Source organism: Mauremys mutica, chromosome 1, assembly GCF_020497125.1.
Source record: "Mauremys mutica isolate MM-2020 ecotype Southern chromosome 1, ASM2049712v1, whole genome shotgun sequence".
Taxonomy (NCBI): Eukaryota; Metazoa; Chordata; order Testudines; family Geoemydidae; genus Mauremys; species Mauremys mutica.
In genome coordinates, this window is record NC_059072.1 from 347726423 (window position 1) to 347747831 (window position 21409).

General features: G+C 45.0%; 1 protein-coding gene across 1 annotated transcript in view; it reads left to right on the forward strand.

Annotated features, from left to right (window-relative positions):
- TENM4 (teneurin transmembrane protein 4) overlaps positions 1-21409 on the forward strand; it is a 766570-nt gene that overhangs the window by 619299 nt on the left and 125862 nt on the right. The window contains exons 15-16 of the mRNA XM_045020846.1: positions 7302-7487; positions 20513-20659. Coding sequence (XP_044876781.1) covers positions 7302-7487; positions 20513-20659 — 333 coding nt within the window. The remainder of the gene's footprint in view (positions 1-7301; positions 7488-20512; positions 20660-21409) is intronic.

The following is a 21409-nucleotide window of genomic DNA, read 5'->3' on the forward strand; positions in this document are numbered from 1 at the left end:
GCCGGTCAGTTGGAGAACTGGCTGAAGCTCTAGATTTTCCATTGCTCGATCCCCCTCCTGCTGCTGGAGAGGTTTGGAAGGTATTTCACAGTTCTTTGGACAGCACTTTTGCTTTCTACCCAGCACTGAGCCAGCCGCCACCTTGTTTTTGTTCTGTTATTCTGTACCATAGGGAAGGGACATAAGGACATTCCTGGGGTACAGGTGGAGGTGGGTCAGATTTTTCTCTCCAACATGCATGGACTGTTTGCTCCTATTGGAGCCCCATTCAAGCTCAGAATTTGGTCTGCAGTTTGTGAAACCCCAATATAGGCCACAAGCTCATTTAAATTCCTGCAAGGGGCTGCGGGCATCCGTGACAGCAAAGAAAGAAAAACAGTATGGCAAGGATGTGGGAATATACAATGCACCTAGAAATAGGCTACGGAATGGCTAAGCTATTTGTACAAACAGTAAAAGAGATTAAAGATGAAAGGAAATATTTAGCCACCTTTTGGGGACAGCTGGTGTGAAAATATTTGTTAACAGGCAGGGCTTTTATACCCAAGCGGAGTGTTCTAGCTAAGCTTAAATAGGCAGGAGCAGCATAATGCAGCTGGCCAGAGCCTGTGGATACGGTAACAGGAGAATTAAAAGCTTTTCTTCTACTGATACACTCACATGTTCGCTAATCACACTCTAATTTTAACAACAGAATTGGGAAACTTTAAAAAAAAATGTGGCTCCGATTAAAAATGGAGCTGGCAAATTCTATCGCTTGGTCCAAATGATAAGGTAACAATTCACCTGCCCTCTTCAGTAAATCAGCCTTGCCCGATTCAAGTTGCCTGCAAAGACCTGTATTTAAAAGAAAACTTAATCTCAAATCCCCTTTGATCATGTCTCTGAGTCCCACCATAAAAATAAAAGCTACTCTGGCTATTTAATCATCCATTAGACACCTGTGAGCACAAGAAGACTAGGTTATAAAGGGCTAGTTGATGTGTGCTGTAAGGCTATTTCAATCATACAGTTCACAGCTATTTTTAAACTGGCTGTTAAATGGAAGATTTAGATTGACAAATGCCTGGCTCTCCTTGTCAAGAATTGTTAAATTACATGTTAATGAGATTGTCTGAAGTATCTTTTTTTTCCCCCACAGGTATTGATATAGCTTGTCAGCTGAGATTCTTCATTTAAGGCTCTTTGGGACTAGAATCCTAGATATCTAGGGCCAAATTCTCACCTAGAAAAATCCCATTGCGGTCAATACCATTTGAGGATTTGGCTTTTTTACACTAGAGATGGAGAAGGTCTGTTAGATCATGAGTGACGGTCACAGCCACCCTGTCCTTGCCATATTGCTAAAAGGGAGGAAGCTCTGACTAGATCCCAGCGAGACTGGAGGGATTCTGATGTGGAGAAGGAGGTTCAAGTGTAGAAAAGGTTCAGAACCTCTGTTTCAGATCATCTAGTGCATGCCCCTGCCACTGCAGAGTTGTTCTCTACAGTGCTAGTGGATGTTCCAGTTGAGATTTAAATGTCCCAAGCAGTGGGGCTTCCTCCCCTTTTCACAGAAGACTTAGTCCACAGAGATTCACCTTTGGGAGCTTTTTCCTAACACTTACCTGAATTCACCCTTTTTGTAGTGTCACGCCTCTACCCTACTTTCACACCTTTAAATAACTTTTATCAGTTTCTCAAGATGGATTCATAATAGCCTCCTTTTGTCCCCACTTTCATTTCTTCTCAGCCCTTCTGTAGAAATATGACCTGCTAAGGATTCCTTTCTCCCAGTCTTGTGGAAAGAGTACAGGATAGAGTCAGGCGATCCGGGGGGTCTCTTTCAGTCTCTGCTACAGATTTCTTGTATGTCCATGGGCAAGTCATTTAGCCTCTCTTTGTCTCATTTTCCTTGTCTGTGAAAAAGAAGATGATGCCTGCTCACCCCACACAGGAATGTCATCAGAATATAAATTATCAGAGGGATAGCTGTGTTAGTCTGGATCTGTAAAAGCAGCAAAGCGTCCTGTGGCACCTTATAGACTAACAGACGTATTGGAGCATGAGCTTTCGTGGGTGAATGCCCACTTCGTCAGAATGTAACCCACTGACATTTGTTAAAGTGTTTTGAGATGCTTGGATAGCAGGCTCAATATATGGGCTAAGTATCGTTGTGCGGATGTTTAGATACTCATTGCAGTAACAGAGGACTGAGTCCTGTAAGATGCTGACACTCTCTCTCGCTCTCTCTCTCTGGGTACTTAACTGGCATTCTATCACCATAGCATTTGAGCACTTCACCTTCCTCTGCAGCACGGGGCATGAGTCACTTGCTGGTTTGAAGTAGAGTAAAGGTGGATTCTCTGTAACTTGAAGTCTTTAGGTCGAGGTTTGAGGGCTTTGGTAACTCAGCCAGAGGTTATGGGCCTATAACTGGAGTGGGTGGGTGAGGTTCTGTCGGTGCAATGTGAAGAAGGAGGCTGGACTAGAGGATCAGGGTGGTCCCTTCTGGCCTTAAAGTCTATGAGTCTCTGAACCTGTTAATGGATTTTATCCTCACAACACCCCTATGAGCTAGGGAGATGTCCCCCTTTTACAGATCGGGAACCTAGGTACAGGTAGGGTTGCCAACTTTCTAATTCCACAAAGCCAAATACCCTAGTCCCACCCCTTCCCTGAGGCCACGCCCCTGCTCACTACATTACCCCTCCCTTGGTGCCTTACTCTCCTCCAGCCTCGCTCATGTTCACTGGGCTGGGGCAGCGGGAGGGGGGGGGGTGAGGGCTGTAACTGGGATTGTGGGCTCCAGGGTGGGGCCAGAAATGAGGGGTTCAGGGTGTGGGAAGGGGCTCCAGTCTGGGGCAGGGAGTTGTGATGCGGGAGGGGGTGAGGGCTCTGTGGTGGGGTTTGGGAGGAGGGTTTGGGGTGCAGGAGGAGGCTCCAGGCTAGGGGGTGGGGCCAAGGGATTCGGAATGTGGGGGGGCTGCAGGTTGAGGCAGGGGGTTGGAACATGGGAGGGGATATGGTCTCTGGAATGGGGGTGCAGGCTCTGGGGTGGGGCCAGGGATGAGGGGTTTGGGGTGCAGGAGGGTGCTCCAAGCTGGGGGGTGGGGCTGAGGAATTTGGAGTGCGGGAGGGGGCTGCAGGTTGAGGCAGGGGATTGGGGTACAGGAGGGGGTACGGGTTCTAGGTTGGGGGTGCGGCCTTTGGGGTGTGGCTGGGGATGAGGGGTTCAGGGTGTGGGAGGGGCTCTGGGCTGGGACAGGGGCTTGGGGTGTGGGGGGGGGTGAGAGCTCTGGCTGGGGGTATGGGCTCTGGGGTGGGGCCGGATATGAGGGATTTGGGGTGCAGGAGGGGGCTCCAGATTTGGGGTGGGGGACCCAGGGCTGGGGCTCGGAGTTACCTCAGGCAGCTCCCAGTCAGCGGCACGGCGGGGCTAAGGCACACTTCCTGCCTGTCCTGGCTTCACGCTGCGCCCCTGATGCGGTGAGCAGGTCCGGCTCCTAGTTAGGGGGACCAGGCGGCTCCGCATGCTGCTCTTACCCGCAGGCACTGCGCCCCTCCAAGCTCACATTGGCTGTGGTTCCCAGCCAATGGGAGTGTGGAGCCGGTGCTCGTGGCGGAGGCAGTGCACAGAGCCCTGTGCCCCCCTCCAACCACCACCACCACCTAGGAGCCGGACCTGCTGGCCACTTCCCAGGTGCAGCGCAGTGCCAGGAGAGGTAGGGACTAGTCTGCCTTAGCCCTGCAGCAGCTCCAACCAGACTTTTAACAGCCTGGTCAGCAGTGTCGACTGGAGCCACCAGGGTGCCTTTTTGACCAGGTGTTCTGGTAGAAAATTGGGCACCTGGCAACCCTAGGTACAGAGGGAGAAAGCCGCATGCCCATCATCTGTTGCCAAGTCGGGAATTGAACCTCCTGAGGCCTTGTCCCAGACCCTATCCACTAGGCCATCCATCCCTAGGGCATCAGTGGCAGTAAAGGGTGCTCAGCCCCTTGCAGGATGGAGCCCAGGGGGAATTTTAATAATCAGATGAGTCATTTCAACCCAGGACTGGAGCAAGCCCTTCGCCAAGCCATGGGGAAAAGCAGCAGAGGCTCATGTAACATTGCCTTCTTATCCTGGACTTAAATGAAAAAAATCTTGAACTTCTTCAGTCTCAAGGCATTTCTCCTCCTCTGGTTGAGGGCTCTTTGCCATAAATTGTTTAGTTTTTCCTCTGTTTACTTTATTTTCTCCCAGACTTCATTGTCTCACAGGTCAGCCAAAGAGAGCCAACTTTTTCCAGTGCCGGTGCTCAGCTTGACTCCGACATCCGTTAATTTGAACATCTAATGCAGTCACATGATACCCCAATAGGCCTAGTTCCGTTGCTGTGTTGTCTGCTGATGAGAGCAGGGGGCAGGAAATAAGGCTTGCTGGGTTCTGTTCCTAGCTGTCCCGCTGCTCTGAGGTGCGCCACTTAACTGGTCTGTGCCTCATTTTCCCAGTGTGCACAGTGGCATGACAGTACTCACAATCCCACATGGGAGTTGAGAGAATCAGTTTGTTAATTCGAGACGCAAAGGGTAAAACTTTCAAAAACACGTAAGTGACTCAGGAACCTACAAAACTTTTAAAATCTGGGCCTTTGGCACTTTGGAGCCTGAGTTCCACTGGCTCCTGGGGGCCAGATTTTAAAGGCATTTATGCACCTAAAGAAACAGATAGGCTTCTGATGGGGTTTTCAAAAGCACCTAAGCACCACTGGCCACCTATCTGCATCATTAGGCTCCTAAATACTTTTGAAAATCTGGCCCTAAGTCACTTTTGAAAATGACATTTAAGGTCATGAGCCACTTCGGTGCTTCTGAAAATTGTAGCCAAAGTACATTATTAGAAATTGAAGTCTGCATGATTCAGCAGAAAGAGTTCAAGGAGCTGTGAGTGACTGAAATGAAGGGAATTGGCTGGAGGAGAAGGGGTGGATCTAGGGTTTCCAACTCTCCAGGATTGACCTGGAGTCTCCAGGAATTAAAGATTAATATTTAATTTAAAAGTATGTCATGTGACAAACTTCCAGGCATACATCCAACCAAAATTGGCAATCCTAGGTGGATCACTTGATAAATTGCTCTGCTCTTTTCATTCCCTCTGAAGCATCTGGCACTGGCCACTGTCAGAAGACAGGATAGTGGACTAGATGGACCATTGGTCTGACCCAGTATGGCCATTCTTATATACTTATGTTCTTATGAAATGATTACAGACACACAAACTGTAGTGTGTGGCAAGCAGCTGGAAAGTTTGTAAGGCATTTTGAGAATGAGGTGTGTTCTACAAGGGCTAAGTATTATTATTTCTTACAGTAATTACTCTCTGTAAGGAGCTTTGAGTGCCTTGAAGGAAAGGGTCCGTTTAATTGTAAGGCCGTAAAACCCCTGCTGACTGGCTTTATGGACACGCCAGATCTCCCTCTCCAAATCAAAATGAACACAGCGGCCCCACCAAGCATGGCAGAAGCGCCTCAAAGTCTCTGTATGTCTGAAGATCCCTGTCACTGGCAGTATTAATTAGAAAAAGACTACGGCAAGCTTATATAAGGCTGAATTTCAGTCAGGTGTGATGTTAATGCAGGCTGAGTAGTCCTGAATTTTTTATGTGCAGTCAGTGACCTGAAGCAAATGGCTCGTATAATACCAACCCCTTCCTCACCCACATACTTCTAGGGCTAGATCCTGCCCCTAATATCCGGAGGCACACAAAAGGGGCGAGATTGAAGCCACCCTGGCGGGACATAACAGGATGGTGCGGACAGGGGGAGGGAAATGTGCTCTGTAGAGCACCTTATCGCACCATCACATGAGAGTGTCATGCACAGTTCCTAGTGCCTGCTAGCAGCATCCAGTCCTAGGGCCGCGGGGGCCTCATGGCACCCCAAGCAAGCTGATCCTTCCGCGCTCAGCTGTGGCATGCTAACCGGTGCGTTAGCCGCTGCCCTGCCTGTCGAGTACTTGGCTAGAATTCTGCCCAGCTCTGCACGGGCGCGCTGAAAGGAAACATGTTCCTGTCCCCTCTCCCTACGCCCTCCTTCCTCTCCACCCCGCGAGGGTTATAGCAGAGAGAGTCGGGTCTCTAGAAACGGATGGCAGCTAAGGGGCGTTAAATACTGAACTGCTGGGCAGATTCAGCCCCATTCATACGTACTGTACAGAACTGCCAGGGAGTAGAGGGAGTCGTTAGCCTGAGAAGAAGTCGAGGTGTTTGAACTCACATGTGGCTTGAAAGGGGGAGAGTGTCATTAGGTTTGTGTTACACAGATCGAAGGTAAGAAGTCAGTTGACCAGTCCAGAGTCTGGTGAAGCAGCAATGGATGCATTTCATTTCATCTGCCGTGTAAGGCCACTTTGGGGTTGGTTCGATTGTTTTCCTGTAATATGGTAATAGCAGAAATAGGCACTTACCATCTGTGTCATGGGTGTCTGGCTCCCTCCAGCCCTTTTCCCCCAGACCAATAATAAAATAAGATGTAGGTGAAAGGGCAGGTTTTAGGATTTTAGGGCCAGATTGTCAGAGATGCCAAGCACCCCACAGTCTCGCCAGAGTCAGAGAGAGCTCTGGGCACCTAATACATCTACAGATAAGGCCTGCAGGGGCTGATCCTGCCAGGAGGTGAGTGCCAAGGCGTTGAGCATCCTCAGCTTCCAGTGACATCAGGGAGAGTTGAGGACTCATAGCAGCCCCACAAGCAGCAGACCATAAATCTCATCAGATAAGAGTATAGGCCCCTCAGTGCCTGGAAGGGGGGTTTTAATGAGGGAGTGGTAAAGCCGAGTCCTGGCTTCCTCCACAGAGAAAACCTACATAAAAATGCTCTTTATTAACGTTAACCAAAAATAAAAGAGGTGATTTAATGAATCACAGCCCCAGAATCATGGGATAACAAGCTGCAAATAGACTTTGCTTGCACTTAACTTTATCATCAGTGATTTATCGGTGCATTGTTTTCACACTTAACCAGTTTTTAATTAAATTTGACTTTTGTTCCGTTTGTTGGAAGAGCCTTCACCTTTGGATGTGGTCAGCACAAAAGCGTGAGTAGTGTGATAGAATTCGAAAGCAAAGAGGAGGATCAATCGCAGCAGACCTCTGCAATCCATGTCCGTCTCTTTTTTTCTAATCTACTTATTAGATTCTTATTGTCAGAAAGGATTAGTGTTATGAGCGGCAGGAATTCCTTTCATTCCCCATAAGGCGAGGTAGTGAAGTGTGGCTGCTTTGTTAACAATAACATTCTGGATTTCTCCCCCTGCCCCCTCTCTTTTCTCCTCTCCCACAGAGATTTGTGCAGCGGATTGCGGAGGACACGGCATCTGTGTCGGAGGCACCTGCCGCTGCGAGGAGGGATGGATGGGCGCAGCCTGTGATCAGCGGGCATGTCACCCACGCTGCAATGAGCACGGGACATGTCGTGATGGCAAATGTGAATGCAGCCCGGGCTGGAACGGAGAGCACTGCACTATTGGTAGGGGGAAAATACTTTTAAAAGAATAATTGAGGAGGACGGGGGAGAAAAGAAGCATGCTGAATTGAATCTATGTGACTTAGTGTAGCATGAGCACCTTTGTTCTTGGATTTCAAGTTCTGACATCATACATTTTCATGTGGGAACAAGACAAAATGTCCTTTCATTTGGTGATGACCTGGTTAAATGTATATATTTTTACTATCAGAGGTGAAATATACATATATAGTGTTTGATCTCTCAGGCACAAGCTGTCAAACCTTACCTAGAGGCTTTGGAAAATGCCCCACTTCTGACTCTTGTAAAAAGTCTTTTCGTTGGCCTCCAAGACTCCTCTGTACTGTGATATCAGCTTATTCAGAAACGTGCAGCCGGTTTTAAGTTTCTGTTACCCTGACTCACTCCATTATTTGCACAATTTATCAGTGACACGGAGAATTATATTCAGAAAATGTCTCGCTGATTTTCAGTGCTGTCTTGCTAATTCTCTCTCTGCCTCACTATCTCTCTAGTCATCTCACTTTTCTTTCTCACCATCTTCGTACATCTAATGCACCTGGCATTACCTTAAGCTCTGAACTTGTGGCACACAGATCGTTATTATTTATAAGGTGCCATCGATGTGCTTAGCATTATAGAAAGTGACACTGTCCCTGCCTTAAGACATCTGTGTGCTCATTAATAATGTGGTTCAGGTTTACGCTGCCTCTTCATCTGAGTTAAGTTTACTCCCTGCTGCACCTTGCCTTTTCTTCTCGCTGAGTATCACAACATTGCCCATTTGATCCCAGTTCAGTGGAGTTGCCTACACAACCTGTCCACGTCACACGCTCACTAACATTAGTAGTATCCAGCCTACACTTAGAATTCACTAATGGGTCTCAGTGACACCAGCATGGATCTGGCATAGCTCAGCTGACGCCCAAGAAGTCACTGCAGATTTACACTAGTGTCACTAAGTGCAGAATTTGGCCGTCTGTTTTTTATCAGTTATTCTTAAATTCATTTGTCAACATAGCTAAGCATTCAAGTTATGAGCCTGGGCACCATTCACACATGCAAAAATAGTCAGTAACTGAAACATAATCACAAATACTTTAATTCCAGCAATAGGATAATGCAACAAACCATGTTTGTGGCCCAGTTCTGGCTAATGTCCCTCTACCACATTATGGTCTTCACAAACATCCCTAATGAAAAATGTCTGGCACTCAAAAACTCCCCGCCACTCATTAGAAATTACATTCTGTTTTCTCTTCCATGTGCCTAACAGCTTTCAGCTCTTCCCATTACCAATGGGTGAAAATCCCTCTCACAAATGACTTTAAACTGAAAGGAAAGCAATCGTGTTAATTGGGACACTGTGGTTGTGTAATATTGTTTCATAGTTCTATTTGCGGCACTCTGTTCACCAAACTGTAGACTTTGAGGTGATGGATAGCAACAAAAATTCATCATTATCCTTGGGGAAAATACTAACATTTAGGGAAATGTCCTAAATCCAGAGGACAATTTGATTTGGACTGTATTCATACACAAGAGTACCCAGTTCATACAGTGGATCTCATTCTATTAATGCTGATGTAAAAACAAAATACAAATTTCTTCATAGTAATTCAAAGAATGTGTGCGATATTTCAATCTGCAGCTGACATACCGAGCGTGCTTTCAAACGGGTTTTACCTTTCACACTAATTAAAGTGACCATATTGTTTGCAGCACTCCTCATTCTTAGAATAGGGAGTCTGCATTATCATGGCAAAGGCAAAACCGCAATGCAGCAAGCATCGAGATTTTAATGGCACCCACTGTACTTTCATACAGTACTGCATTCCCATTGCAGCGCTGTCTGGGCTTTAGGAACCATCCCTTATTTTGAGTGCAGAAGTAATTCAGTTTCCTTCCCCGCCCCCCACCCTCCAGACACTGTGGTTTAACAACAAATTTGTACATACACTCATGCCTCTGAAGCTGTAAACCATATTTCCTACAGAATATTCATTGGTAATTATATAGAATATAAAGGAGATTTGACAAAGTCATAAATATCCGAGGAAACTGAATGGCGTGTGAAGGAGTAATAAGCTAGTAATATTGGCACAGATGAAAGGACATTGACTTGGAATTACATTAAGTGTGTGGTAAGCATTCCCCTTGTCCTTGTGTAATTTCCCTGCATGGCAACTTGTTCTGTTGACAGTAATCCCGTATATGTCTGTGTCGTTGCCCAGCCTGCGTTAGCAATGAGAAGCATAAAACCCCATTGCTGAAGTAATTCTTTAATAATATCGCCATGTGTGCAGGTAACAGTGGTAGAAATGGATGATACAAGTAAAGGAAGTTTCTCCTTCCATTTCCTGTTGAGCACATATGAGAGTAAGAACTCCTTTTATTTTCTCATTTACTGGGAAGGAAGGAATAGGAAGCACTTTCTCATGCTACCAGGGAACTGTGATCCCAGTGGATTAATTTTGTTTGCTCATACAAAGAGTTACGTTACCAAATATAGTAGCTTGATTGCTCACGTTCTGAGATTTCATTAGCGTAACCTCAGTTAATTCCCAACCAGGAAATTGATGCAGAAGCTTGTGTTCATCATCCTAATTCAGCAACCTTCCTTCATTCAGGCAAGAGGGTGGAACATAAAGTTGATTATATAACTGCAGGAATCTTTAAATCCTGCAGAATTGCTTAATTTATTTACTCTGAATTCTTAAAACAGAAACTAAGGAACATATACAAAGCAGCCCTCAGTTGGTGGAGTCTCCACTACGTTAGAACATTTCCTTTGGCCCAAGTAAAGTAGCAACAATTAAATTTTGTTTTATTAGGCTCCACCACTCATCTGCCACCCTCAGAGACCACTGGGCTTTCTAGGAGAACCTGAGTTTAAAGGTGAAATCCCTCTCCCTGCCTCCAAAGGGCCAAATTGTAGCTTGGCTCTGCATTGGGCCACTCCATAGGTTGATTAGGGGTGATCCATGAGTGGACTACAAGATGTGACCAGGTTGTTGCTGGTGAGTCCAGAAATTACATGGATCCATGGGAACCTAGCCACAAACTGCATAAGAGGTCTAATGAACCACACCCATTGGCTAGAGTACATGAGTGTTATGATTGCTCTGCATCCTGCCTCTGTGATGCAAAGGAAAGGATCTGGGGAAAGGCAACTTGGACTTAGGGTGACCAGACAGCAGATGTGAAAAATCGGGACGGGGTGGGGGATAATAGGAGCCTATATAAGAAAAAGACCCAAAAATTGGGACTGTCCCTATAAAATTGGGACATCTAGTCACCTTACTTGGACTTTACACAGGGGACTCAAATTTCATCCTCTATGTGAATTCCTCTGTGAAGCTGTTTACAAGTACATGATCCTGGAGGCTTTGGTGCAGATTGTGTATTACCCTTCCTAGGTGCACATGTGGAGGTATGGTGACCAGATGTCCTGATTTTGGGGTCTTTTTCTTATATAGGCTCCTATTACACCACCATCACCACTCCCTCTCCCGATTTTTCACACTTGCTGTCTGGTCACCCTATGTGGAGGAGCGGGCACAAGGAGTCTCCCACCTAGTTGCCACCCCTATACTGGAGTGAGGTATAGACACAGTCCTTGTGGGCTCTGAACACAAGACTGTAGTGCCACAGTCAGCTCTAGATTCTCCATAGCTGGTGGGGAGATGGTCCCTTCTCAGTACCAGCCAGCAAAGATAAGCAGTGTGGGAAGGAAAAGGAGCACATGCTACCCTCCGTAATTTTGGCTGAGACCACTTGAATGCTGCATGGTCCCTCCACAGCAGTGAGATTTTATGGTGATGGGTGCCACAATGCATATCTAGACAGACAAACAGACATTATCCCTTCCAACATGGGCTGTTGCTTATGACACAATCAGGCCTTGTTTTGTCTTACTTAGAGAAACTCCTGATTTTTAGAAATCTGTCCTTTGGGTTAGGCTTTCATCAGTGTTTTTGCATAAATAATCACACACACTCTGAATAGTCTGGGCTGTAATCAGTGCCTCTCAGTTTCTACTTGAGCAGCTGGACTCCAGACAAGACACATTAAGCCAGGATTCTGTTCTCTATGGGGTAAAAGTTCTAGGCTACTGTCAGACCAGAACTATAGGTGTTCAGATGTCTGAGCATGGTAGGGTATTTGGCCCTATCTACAGTAGAAACTGAGCTGTGTTTGACAACCAGTCTCACGACTGAACACAGTGTGGTGTTTTCCATGGAGAGGATCAAGCCATGGTCAGCAGCCACTGCACAGGTGTGTTTGATGCCTCGTTCCAACACGCTTTCTGCATCAGCTTTAAACACAGGTTGGCCCTGGATAAGGCGGGGAATTGTAATTGGCATTGGATGCCAAACATGGGTCAGCTTCAAGGGCTGACAAGGCCTTTGTCAGTATCACTATGGCATAAACTCATGTTATCGCCACTTGCTAAGTACAGAAGGGCTGCATTCTGCTGCCCTCTCACTTACATTTATGTTAGACCACTTTAACTCCTGTGACTTCATTGACGCTGTACCTGATTTTCTTGGGTGAAAGGCAGAACAGGAGCAGGCCACATAGTATATTAGGTATCAGAGGGGTAGCCGTGTTAGTCTGGATCTGTAAAAGCAGCAAAGAATCCTGTGGCACCTTATAGACTAACAGACGTTTTGCAGCATGAGCTTTCGTGGGTGAATACATCCGAAGAAGTGGGTATTCACCCACGAAAGCTCATGCTGCAAAACGTCTGTTAGTTTATAAGGTGCCACAGGATTCTTTGCTGCTTTTATAGTATATTAGAGCACCCATTGCGCCAAAACCCTTTCCTAAGCTCCTTCTGCATGTCCGTTGTACAGAGTCCCTTTGCACCTTTCCAAAGGCGTGCCCAGAGGTGAGCCAATGACACGTGCATGGGAACAATATGAGTTCAGGGAGAAATATTTGTCTGAATCTACTAGTGTGGCATAAGTTTGAGGCCACATACGGGTATTCTCATATGAGGCTGCATTGTTCTAAGTTAAAAGGTAACATTTGCAAATAATTGGTATAGCAAGCCTGGCAACTCCCTCAATTTTTTTCCCCTGTAAACATTTTCACATCTGAAAATTTCAGCTGTGAGACAAAACTTTGGCCAAGGTTTTGTATCTTGGGCCGCTCTGAGTTTTTAAACCAAAATCGCCTATTCCTGGATATCTGCAGCTATTCGGGCTTGTAAGCAAATCTGTGCTGCATGTATTCAATCCTTCTATGTGGGAGTGATTTGTGAACCTCAGTCCATTGGTGTCTAACTCTGGGAATTAAGGCCCTCTTAGCTCACTTGCAACAGTGGGCTTGTGCTTCCACTAACCCACTAGACTCACAGGATTCTAGATTCAAAGTGTGTGTGTGCGGGGGGGAATCCTGCTAAAGGTTTGTGACCCTCTACTTGGGTGGTCTCCATGAAACGATCTGAAACGAGAAACTCCCCCTTAGGGTGCAAGGACTCCTCTGAGAGCAAGATCACAGGGAGCTTAGGAATAGTGCTGGAACTGGAGAAATAACATTTAACAGCGCTTACTTAACAACAGTTGTGGGAGCAAAGTGTTTGAGGGAGGAAGCAAAAGAGAGAAAAGCAGAAAATTCCCCCAAGCATCTTTTTTAAACAGAGATCAGCTGATGTTAAGAGAAGGAGTGTGGTCTGCTGGCTAGAGCAGAGAGCTGCAAGTCGTGATTTCTGTCTTCTATTTTTGCCTCTGCCACTGACTTCTTGTGTGACCTTGGGCAGACCGATTAGGTAGCAGTTTTCAAAGGCACTCGACTCCTATTGACTTGCAATGAGAATTGGTCACATGACTGCCCTGTATGCCTCCACAACCTCTCTGTACTTCACTTTATCTCTCCTTACATTGGGTGTATTAACACTTGCCTTCCTTGCAGAGCAGTGGTGAAGTTAGTTTAATTTTCGAAAGCAAATGAAAATCTTGGGCTGGCTAAATGCAATATGTTATCATTAAGGTGATCCAAAAGTAAAAGACTTTCCGATTCCAATAGGGCCACGAGGGAACAAGGCATCTTTGTTAAGAAAATGTGATACTGTTAGGCAAGGTGGAAGAATTTTAGAAAGACGCTGTTTTTCCTATCGCAGAGGTGGGCTGTTGCAAGCGATCAGAACCTTACAATGTTCTGCCATTTATTTTTATCTGCCTGTTTCTCTTGCTGAGCTTATTGAATCCCTGCAACCAGACGAAATGGATGACTGAACACAGCCTTCCTCAGTTCTTTGATTGAGAATAGTTTTGTTCCACCCTTTCCTTCTTTCTCCTCTCCCCACAATAAAAGTTTTTTTTCTTTTACTATCATAGCAAACTTTCCTGTGCCTTTCTTTGCACCTGCACAATCTCATAGTAAGCTGTACTGCACTTATTCAATCCTACCTTAAATGTCCTGTCTTTTATCTCCCAAGCTCACTATCTGGATAAGGTAGTGAAAGGTATGGTCTTCCTTCCTCTTTTTTCCTGTTGTCTTTGTGTTTTTTTTAAAAATATGCACCGTGAACATGCTGTCTTGAGGTTGCATCTTTTACTCATTGTCACAAATCTTTCATTAATACTTGGAAGGGTGAACGTTCCGGTCATTTCGGTAGGAAATGTGTCTGGAGCGTCATCCTTTGTAGATGCTGTGATCTCGTGTTAACATTATATCAGTGTTCCCTTCCTCTCTCCCTCCCCTCCACAACATCTCTCATCCCCACCCCACCCAGCCAGGTAATCAAAGTCAGGAGGAAAAAAAACATGTCTGCAATACGGCAGGTGCGCTACGCAGCGTTTGTTTTATTAAATGTATATGATCCATATGGTAACAAGCAGGTGAGTGTGTTTTCTGTATGAAGTCTCTAGGTTTTGATCTTTAGGTGAGAAATCTTCCTGGAGGTGCTTAAGGGGGGATATTTTTCTTTATATGAAAATGCTATGGTCTTTGGGCCAGATCCTCCAGTTGTGTAAATTAATAAAATTCCTTTGAAGTTAATGGAGTTGTATTGATTTACACCAGCTGAATATCTGGCCCTACATGTCTGTTTCTATTGGTAAAACAAGTCTGGGGCCTGATTCTGATCTCATCTTGGTGTCAATCAGAAGAAAACGGAGTGATACTGTTAGGAAACCAGTGCAATTGTTTTTCACACCAAATTTCCATATTCAAAACACTCAGTTATTCCTATCTCAGAGCTGCAATTCATTATCTGATTTAATTTATGAAATTGTAGCTTTAGCAGCCAAATTGACTTTTAATGAGCAATATTGACTGCGGTCCCAAAATGTGCAATAACTATATAAGATGCCGAGACAAAGAACATTTCCCAGATAAGTATAACAAGCGGACAATAAATGTGATTGAGTTGGACACAAATGTCCTTCTAGGTGGCTGCTAATACCACACAGAACTGTCAGTTTGCCATTTAAAACAAAAAACAAAACAAAAACAAAACTAAAAAAATAGCTCAAGGGAAGCTCTACCACTAAGTTTAGACTTCAAGACCCTTTACGGTTGTAAGCAAGTAGAAATGGTAACCAACCATTAGAGGTTCATGGAGAAGAACATGCCAAAATTTTGGTCCTGTGAATGATTAAAATGAAGGCTCTGTCTGTAGGCTTTAAGTGTGTGACAAGAAACATGGTGGTCCTGACAGCTGCACTTCTCCAGATGAATTATGACCTGGCATCTGTTTCCTGCTTCATTTGATATTAAAGTGCATGTTCAAGTAGAACCGCAAATAGGGAAAGTCTCTGAGTGGCCAGCCACATATTAATGATAAGGAAATGTCAATGGTTTCAACAACTGATTAGTCCTTTCGTGAGAGAGCAGCACCCATGTGCAGTGTCTGTTCCTGAATCTATGGCTTTAGATTGACTATCTGTTCAGAGACAGTTAATTTTCTCTAATTGGAAGGGGCAATGAAACACTCTTGACTTGCTTTAAACTAAAAAAAAATAGGGGGTCTTCGTTAGATTAAGGAACAGGGCTCCTTGTCTTTCTTTATGGAGTAGCAGTGGTGGCATTCTTAAAAGAATATATAGGTCAGCACTAGGTGTGATCAGAACCTCTTGCTAATGTTGTACATGTCAGTGCTTTGCATTTCAAAAACTCTCAGGATTTCTTCCTTTCATCTCCATTTGCACTGGAGAAGACTGGATCAAAGGGTAACAGATAAGCACCAAGGGGTAACAGAAGATGAAAAATCATCTTGCAGAGCCTATCTCCTTGAGATTCAGGGACCTGAGGTAATGAGTAGCCCCCCGCACTGTCCCATTTTTTAAAATATCTTCTAGAAATATACCCTCTTGCTGTGTACAGCCTTTTGACTGATTCTGATTGCTAGGAATAAAGGCCCATTGTACTTACTGATTTTTGCAGTGAGTAACGGGTTAAGCAACATATTATGAATAAACCATTCACTTGCCATTTACATTGCATTCCCTCCTTTGGAAGGATTAGCAATAGCTGAATCTTTCAACATACATTATTTTTACTTGGCTAAATGCACCGTGTGCAATTTTCAGAATTCCGTTTCTCATGCCATTTTGGCTTTCTTAATTATTAACATGTTCCTAGTTGAAATCCCTCCCCAGCAGTCCTGGCTTATTGAGGTTGAGTAGGATTGACTGCTGGCTTTCCTACTGTTTTAATGTAAACCAGTGAGTCAGTCAAGGCTCTAGACTAGGCCTCCTCTTGTTTCAAAGCGGGAGAGCAAATTTCAGGAGCAAACTTCAACATGGTTAAAACCAAGAAGCTCTTCACTAACAAAGGGCTGTACTGAAATCAGTTCATCTTATCACTGGCATTGGGCCCTTCAGACTAAAGTCGTGTTTTCAAAATCGATAGTGGTCTCCCTTAAAAATTCATTCTGTTTGGAAATTTCTCCTTGTTTGAGAGAGTTTCCCTATATCCTAAATGACACTGGAACAGATTAATATCACTCAGGATAATTCATACCTGGTTACTGGTGAATAACTCTAATCCGAAAAGTTAATCACCTAAATCCGTAGTAAGGCCCCTAAATAAATGGTCTGATATTCAAAGGTGCTGCACATCCACATCTCCCTTTGAAGTCAGTGAATTTTGTTGAGAATTCAGGTCTTCTGAAAATCAGTTCACTTATTTTGGTGCATAACTCTATGCACCCAAGTTGAGAAGTGCTGAATTCACAGCTCCCGGGGCAGTCGCTTGCTGAATCCTACTTGCCTTAGTTGCCCAATTAGTATGGGTGAGTGAGTGAGATTAGGATGAGTGAGACAAGTAAGATTAAGCCTTAATATACTAGGAACCATCTGATTTTGAGCTCCTTCATCCCTCTCTTAGTAGGATCACTCTGCTGGCCCATTGGTTAAGTGGTTTTCAAAACATTTTACTGTGTTCCCATTGCATGGAAAGATCTGTTAATACTTTGCTTTCCCTTGGAGCACACGGAACTTTTCTAGATAACTTTAAAGTTATTGTTCTTGTTTGCAACTACTGGTTGCGTTCCTCGGAGTTGCATCCAGCTGCGGCCACCTGGATTCAGAACTCCACCGGGTCTGGTGAGACACATCAGCAGGTGCATCAGTGCCTTTTTTACAGCCTGATAGAGGAAAGACAAAGAAGAGAATAAATTAATTCTCCTGGCACTACTTGAAGATCAAACCTGAGTAAGTCTTATCCCTTAAGCCCAATTTTATATGGCAATGAGGCTTAACTTGAAGGAAGTCCCAACTATACTTAGTTTATAATTGAGACTAATTAGGGGGCCTTAATTTTTCAGATCATTAACAGGATGTTATTCTGGCTACCAGTCTTCAAATGGCAGGGTAATCTCTTGCTAGTTCTGGTGAACATCCCTGTGATAGTATGACATTCATTTTTGTCTAGTTGAAACAAGTCTCTTTTTTCCCAGTGTACTCCTGGTCTAGGCTGCTTTTTGCCTGGTATGCTTGAAGTCCCCATGGATGGGCAAACCTGCCTCCCCTTTTCTCTTAAGACCAGTTTTTATAGCAACATCTGCAAGTGGTTTCAATTAGAAACCCACATAGGACCCAGTCTTGCACTACCTACTCAGGTAAAGCTCCCATTGACTCCAGTGAGATCTCCACAGATTTAGGGACAGCAGAAATAGGTCCTTAAAGGTTTATTTTTTCCTAAAGCCCCGTTCAGTTTTTAAATTCCCTCTCCCGCCCAAATTTCAGTTAATAAAAACTAGCAGGCAAAAGTACCAGCCATCAGAGATCACAGAGCTTGCGAAACACGGTGGCCTGGATCTGAGGGGAGTATACAGCGTATGTATATTCCAGCACTGTTGATCGTTGGAAGTGCTTCTCAAACACCGGATTATCTTGTGGCTTTAGTACATAGGTTTTATGGAAAGGTTCACTTGCGTTGTCATTTCTTGGCGTTCTTTACCATGCAGGGCTATTGTGGAATGCATAATACTGTGGGTATTCATATCCATGGCGTGGTGATCGGAGCCACATCGTACCCTGCAGAGACACATAATAAATAGGGTTTATTATGCACCTTGCCTGCCCTCTGCCCACCAATCCATCTCCTCTGGGTGCTAGTCCAACATTCCAGATTTCTGAGTCCCGGCAAGCAGCCCCAGTTGGGTCTTTTTAAAGCCAAACTGAGGGGAAAATGTTTCTTCCTTCACCCCTAAATTTCCCCTCCTGACCTGTGTCCCAGGATGGAGAGGATTCACTCGTCCACTCCCATTTAGGTATGTTAAAACATCACAACCTTAGTGTCTGAAATCTTACAGTTTGGCAGGGCTAGCATGAGGAGCTTTATCCCACTGGGAAAGGGAGATTCCCAGCTTCCCAATGGAACATATAGCACTTGCTCCTGGCCCTGGAAGGGCCCAAGATACTATGCCTTAGAGTACTGACATTGTGAACATCACACACATACACACACTTTACTGAGGTGAGTTTTTCTATCCATCTTCTTTCCAAGCCACTTGTCCTGGTTTCCTTGCATTCAACTGAACAAGGTTCAGTGGGAGCCATGAAAATCCATTCAAGTTGATGTAAAATAGGTTATATATATATATATATATATATAAACATGTAAGAAATTACATCCAAAAGATGGTTAAAAGAATGTTAAGGTTGCAAAGTCAAGCTCTCAAAAGTAAGGAAATGACAAAATTAAGGTTTAATTACATGGTCACATGTTTTTTCTTCAGGACCCCTGCCTCGTTCAGTGCACAGGATAGACTCTGCTCACTGAATGAGCAGTTATTCACTATTCCTTTTAATCCTCATCGTTCAGTGTGTGGGCCCATTTGTTGTTTACTATGCAGGATCCAAGCCCTGCACTGAATACAGAATTATTAATTTCCCCATAGCATTTTCTATGACACTTTTCACACACACACACACACACACACACACACACTCACTCTCCTCTGGCGTTGGTCCCTCCCCTTCTGCAGGGAAATTCTTGCTCTGCCTCTCCACCCTTAGGATGGAGCATGTGCAGTTCTGTGGGTGGATGCAGCGTGTGGAGTCCAGTTGATACATAGCAGCTGTAAGGGGGATGGAGCATGCTCAGTGAGGCAGAATCTCTGGAAAATTTAGCTACCGGACTTGACTGAGCATGTGCAGAATGTGGTGGGGGGGAGTTTCTTAGAGCCTTATAACTTACACAAATTTGAGCAGATTTTCATGGTGACGGCAAAATCCACCGCTCTGACACCAGGATGACCCCCTGCCAAGTCAGTGCTCCAAAGCATGGGGACACTAGAGTTTGTCAGTGAGACTATAGTAAGATTTTTTTTTTACGTGGGCAAACAACATATTTTGTTGCTAATCTTGTTCTTGGAAATTGCTGAACCTTTTTAGCTGAAACTTAAAAAAAAATCAGTCTGAGACACATTGGGCATGGAAAATTTCAGCTCAAATGTCTAAAGTTTGGCAAAGTTACAAGCTGTTGAAGACAAGGCTATATAATGGGACATGTCAAGCAGCCTTGACTATAGACAGAGCTGCCAGTTCTGCCTGTAATAACATACACACACACACTTTAGAGGAGTGACATACTACATGTGTGTGTGTAAATATAAAAGGCTCATTTTTAAAGAGTTTTCGTGGCTTCCTCTGGTGCTTGTTCAATTGGACCCATGCAAAATAAGGCAGCTGCCTTTGAAAGCAGATGGACAGAAAAAATAGTTTCAGTAAAAGTGTTTAAATCTCTGTAAAACAGATCTTACAAACTGAAATGGCGCTTCTGGAACCTGTGCAGAGTACCTGAGAGTGTGGTGTGCTAGGAATGCTCTACCGGCACTTGTATGGGATGACTTATATAACTCACTCATGGCCCTGTCTCTTGGGAACAATGCAATCATCCCAAAGTCATGTCGATAAACTCTTCATAGTACATCTCACCATCATGTAGTCTCTCTTCACAGACAGATATGTACATATATATATGCATACATATGTAGAGGCAGTGTGGCCCATTGGAGAGGACACTAAAGTGGGGCTCAGGAGGCCTAGGTTCTTTCCTGGCTCTGCTACTGACATGATGTGTGATCTTGACCAAGTCACTGTGCCAGCTTGCCAGACTGAGATTCGTGGCTGTACCTTCCAGAGCCCACTGCCTCCCAGGCGGTGCTGAGAACTCTAACCCGCCATGGAGTTTGGGTTACTCCAAGCCCTGCTCTTGCAAGGCAACCCAAAGTGTAGGGTGGATTGCTGCATGCGCTGCTAGAGAATCAGGAAAGCAGACTGCAGCCCCACCCCAGAAATCCAGCATTGCGGGAGCTGTGAGTTGTAGTCACCAAAGCTTGGAGTACTAGTACAATGAATGTAATCCCTTCGCTTATTCTACTGTCCCCATTGATTGCGGATGGCAAAAGAAGCAGGAAACCTTTTAAATGGGAGAGGAGAGATAAGTAGAAGCAAAGAAAAAAGCTGTTTTAAGAGGTTCCCCAGCTACGTTTCCAGGTTGTCTTTCTATTTCCCTAGTCCTCCGAACACCTTCCAGTGCATTAGAATGTGTGATTGTTTGCCTTGCAGAGGGTTGCCCTGGACTGTGTAATGGCAATGGCAGATGCACTCTGGACATGAATGGCTGGCACTGTGTCTGCCAGCTGGGCTGGAGAGGAGCGGGCTGTGATACGTCCATGGAGACAGCATGCGGCGATGGAAAAGACAACGATGGAGGTAGGACAAAAGTGTATGTGATTTATCAGGCTTCACCGAGCCTTTCGCTGCTTCTCTTAGCAAGGCCCAGAGCCAGCTGGGAGGACTCTAGGGTGCAGAAGATCCTTGTTCTTGACAGCTGACGGAGAACGGATAGTGAACTTTGCCAGGCTAATTTTGCCATATTTTATATGAATTTAAATTGAAATAATTGGGTGCAGGGGTCTGAGGTTTGTTTAGCCTCAGAATAGGCACAGCACAGTCAGTGGTAGTGCAGGCTTCCCTCCACCCCACTCCACCTTTGTGCCTGAGCTATGACACAGAGAGGTGAGTTTCCCTGTCTGTTTGAAACCTGGCCTCTCTCCTGAGACTGCCACCAAGGGTCCTTACTCACCTGGGATGGATGTGAAGCCGCAACCTAGAGGCTTAGCTAGCTGATCCCCAAACCACCCAGTCCCTCTCAGTCCACGTTTTATTGATTCCAGTTCTATACATAATGAGTCAGGCATGAGAATAATAGCTCAGCGTAATGCAGAGTTAATGTTCAGAGTTATCTCATTACAAAGGAAACCTTGGAACAGTGTGAAGGTTTGAATTAGAGGGCTGGAGATGAGATATTAAATTTGAGGCATAAGGGAGACTGCATAATTTGTTTTGTTGTCACTCAGCAAAAAGCTCTGTTAACCACAGTCTGGGCCAGGACCCAGACTGTGAAATGCAGACTGCGTTTTGCACGTGTCTTGTTTTATCGTATTAACAAGAACCGTACGG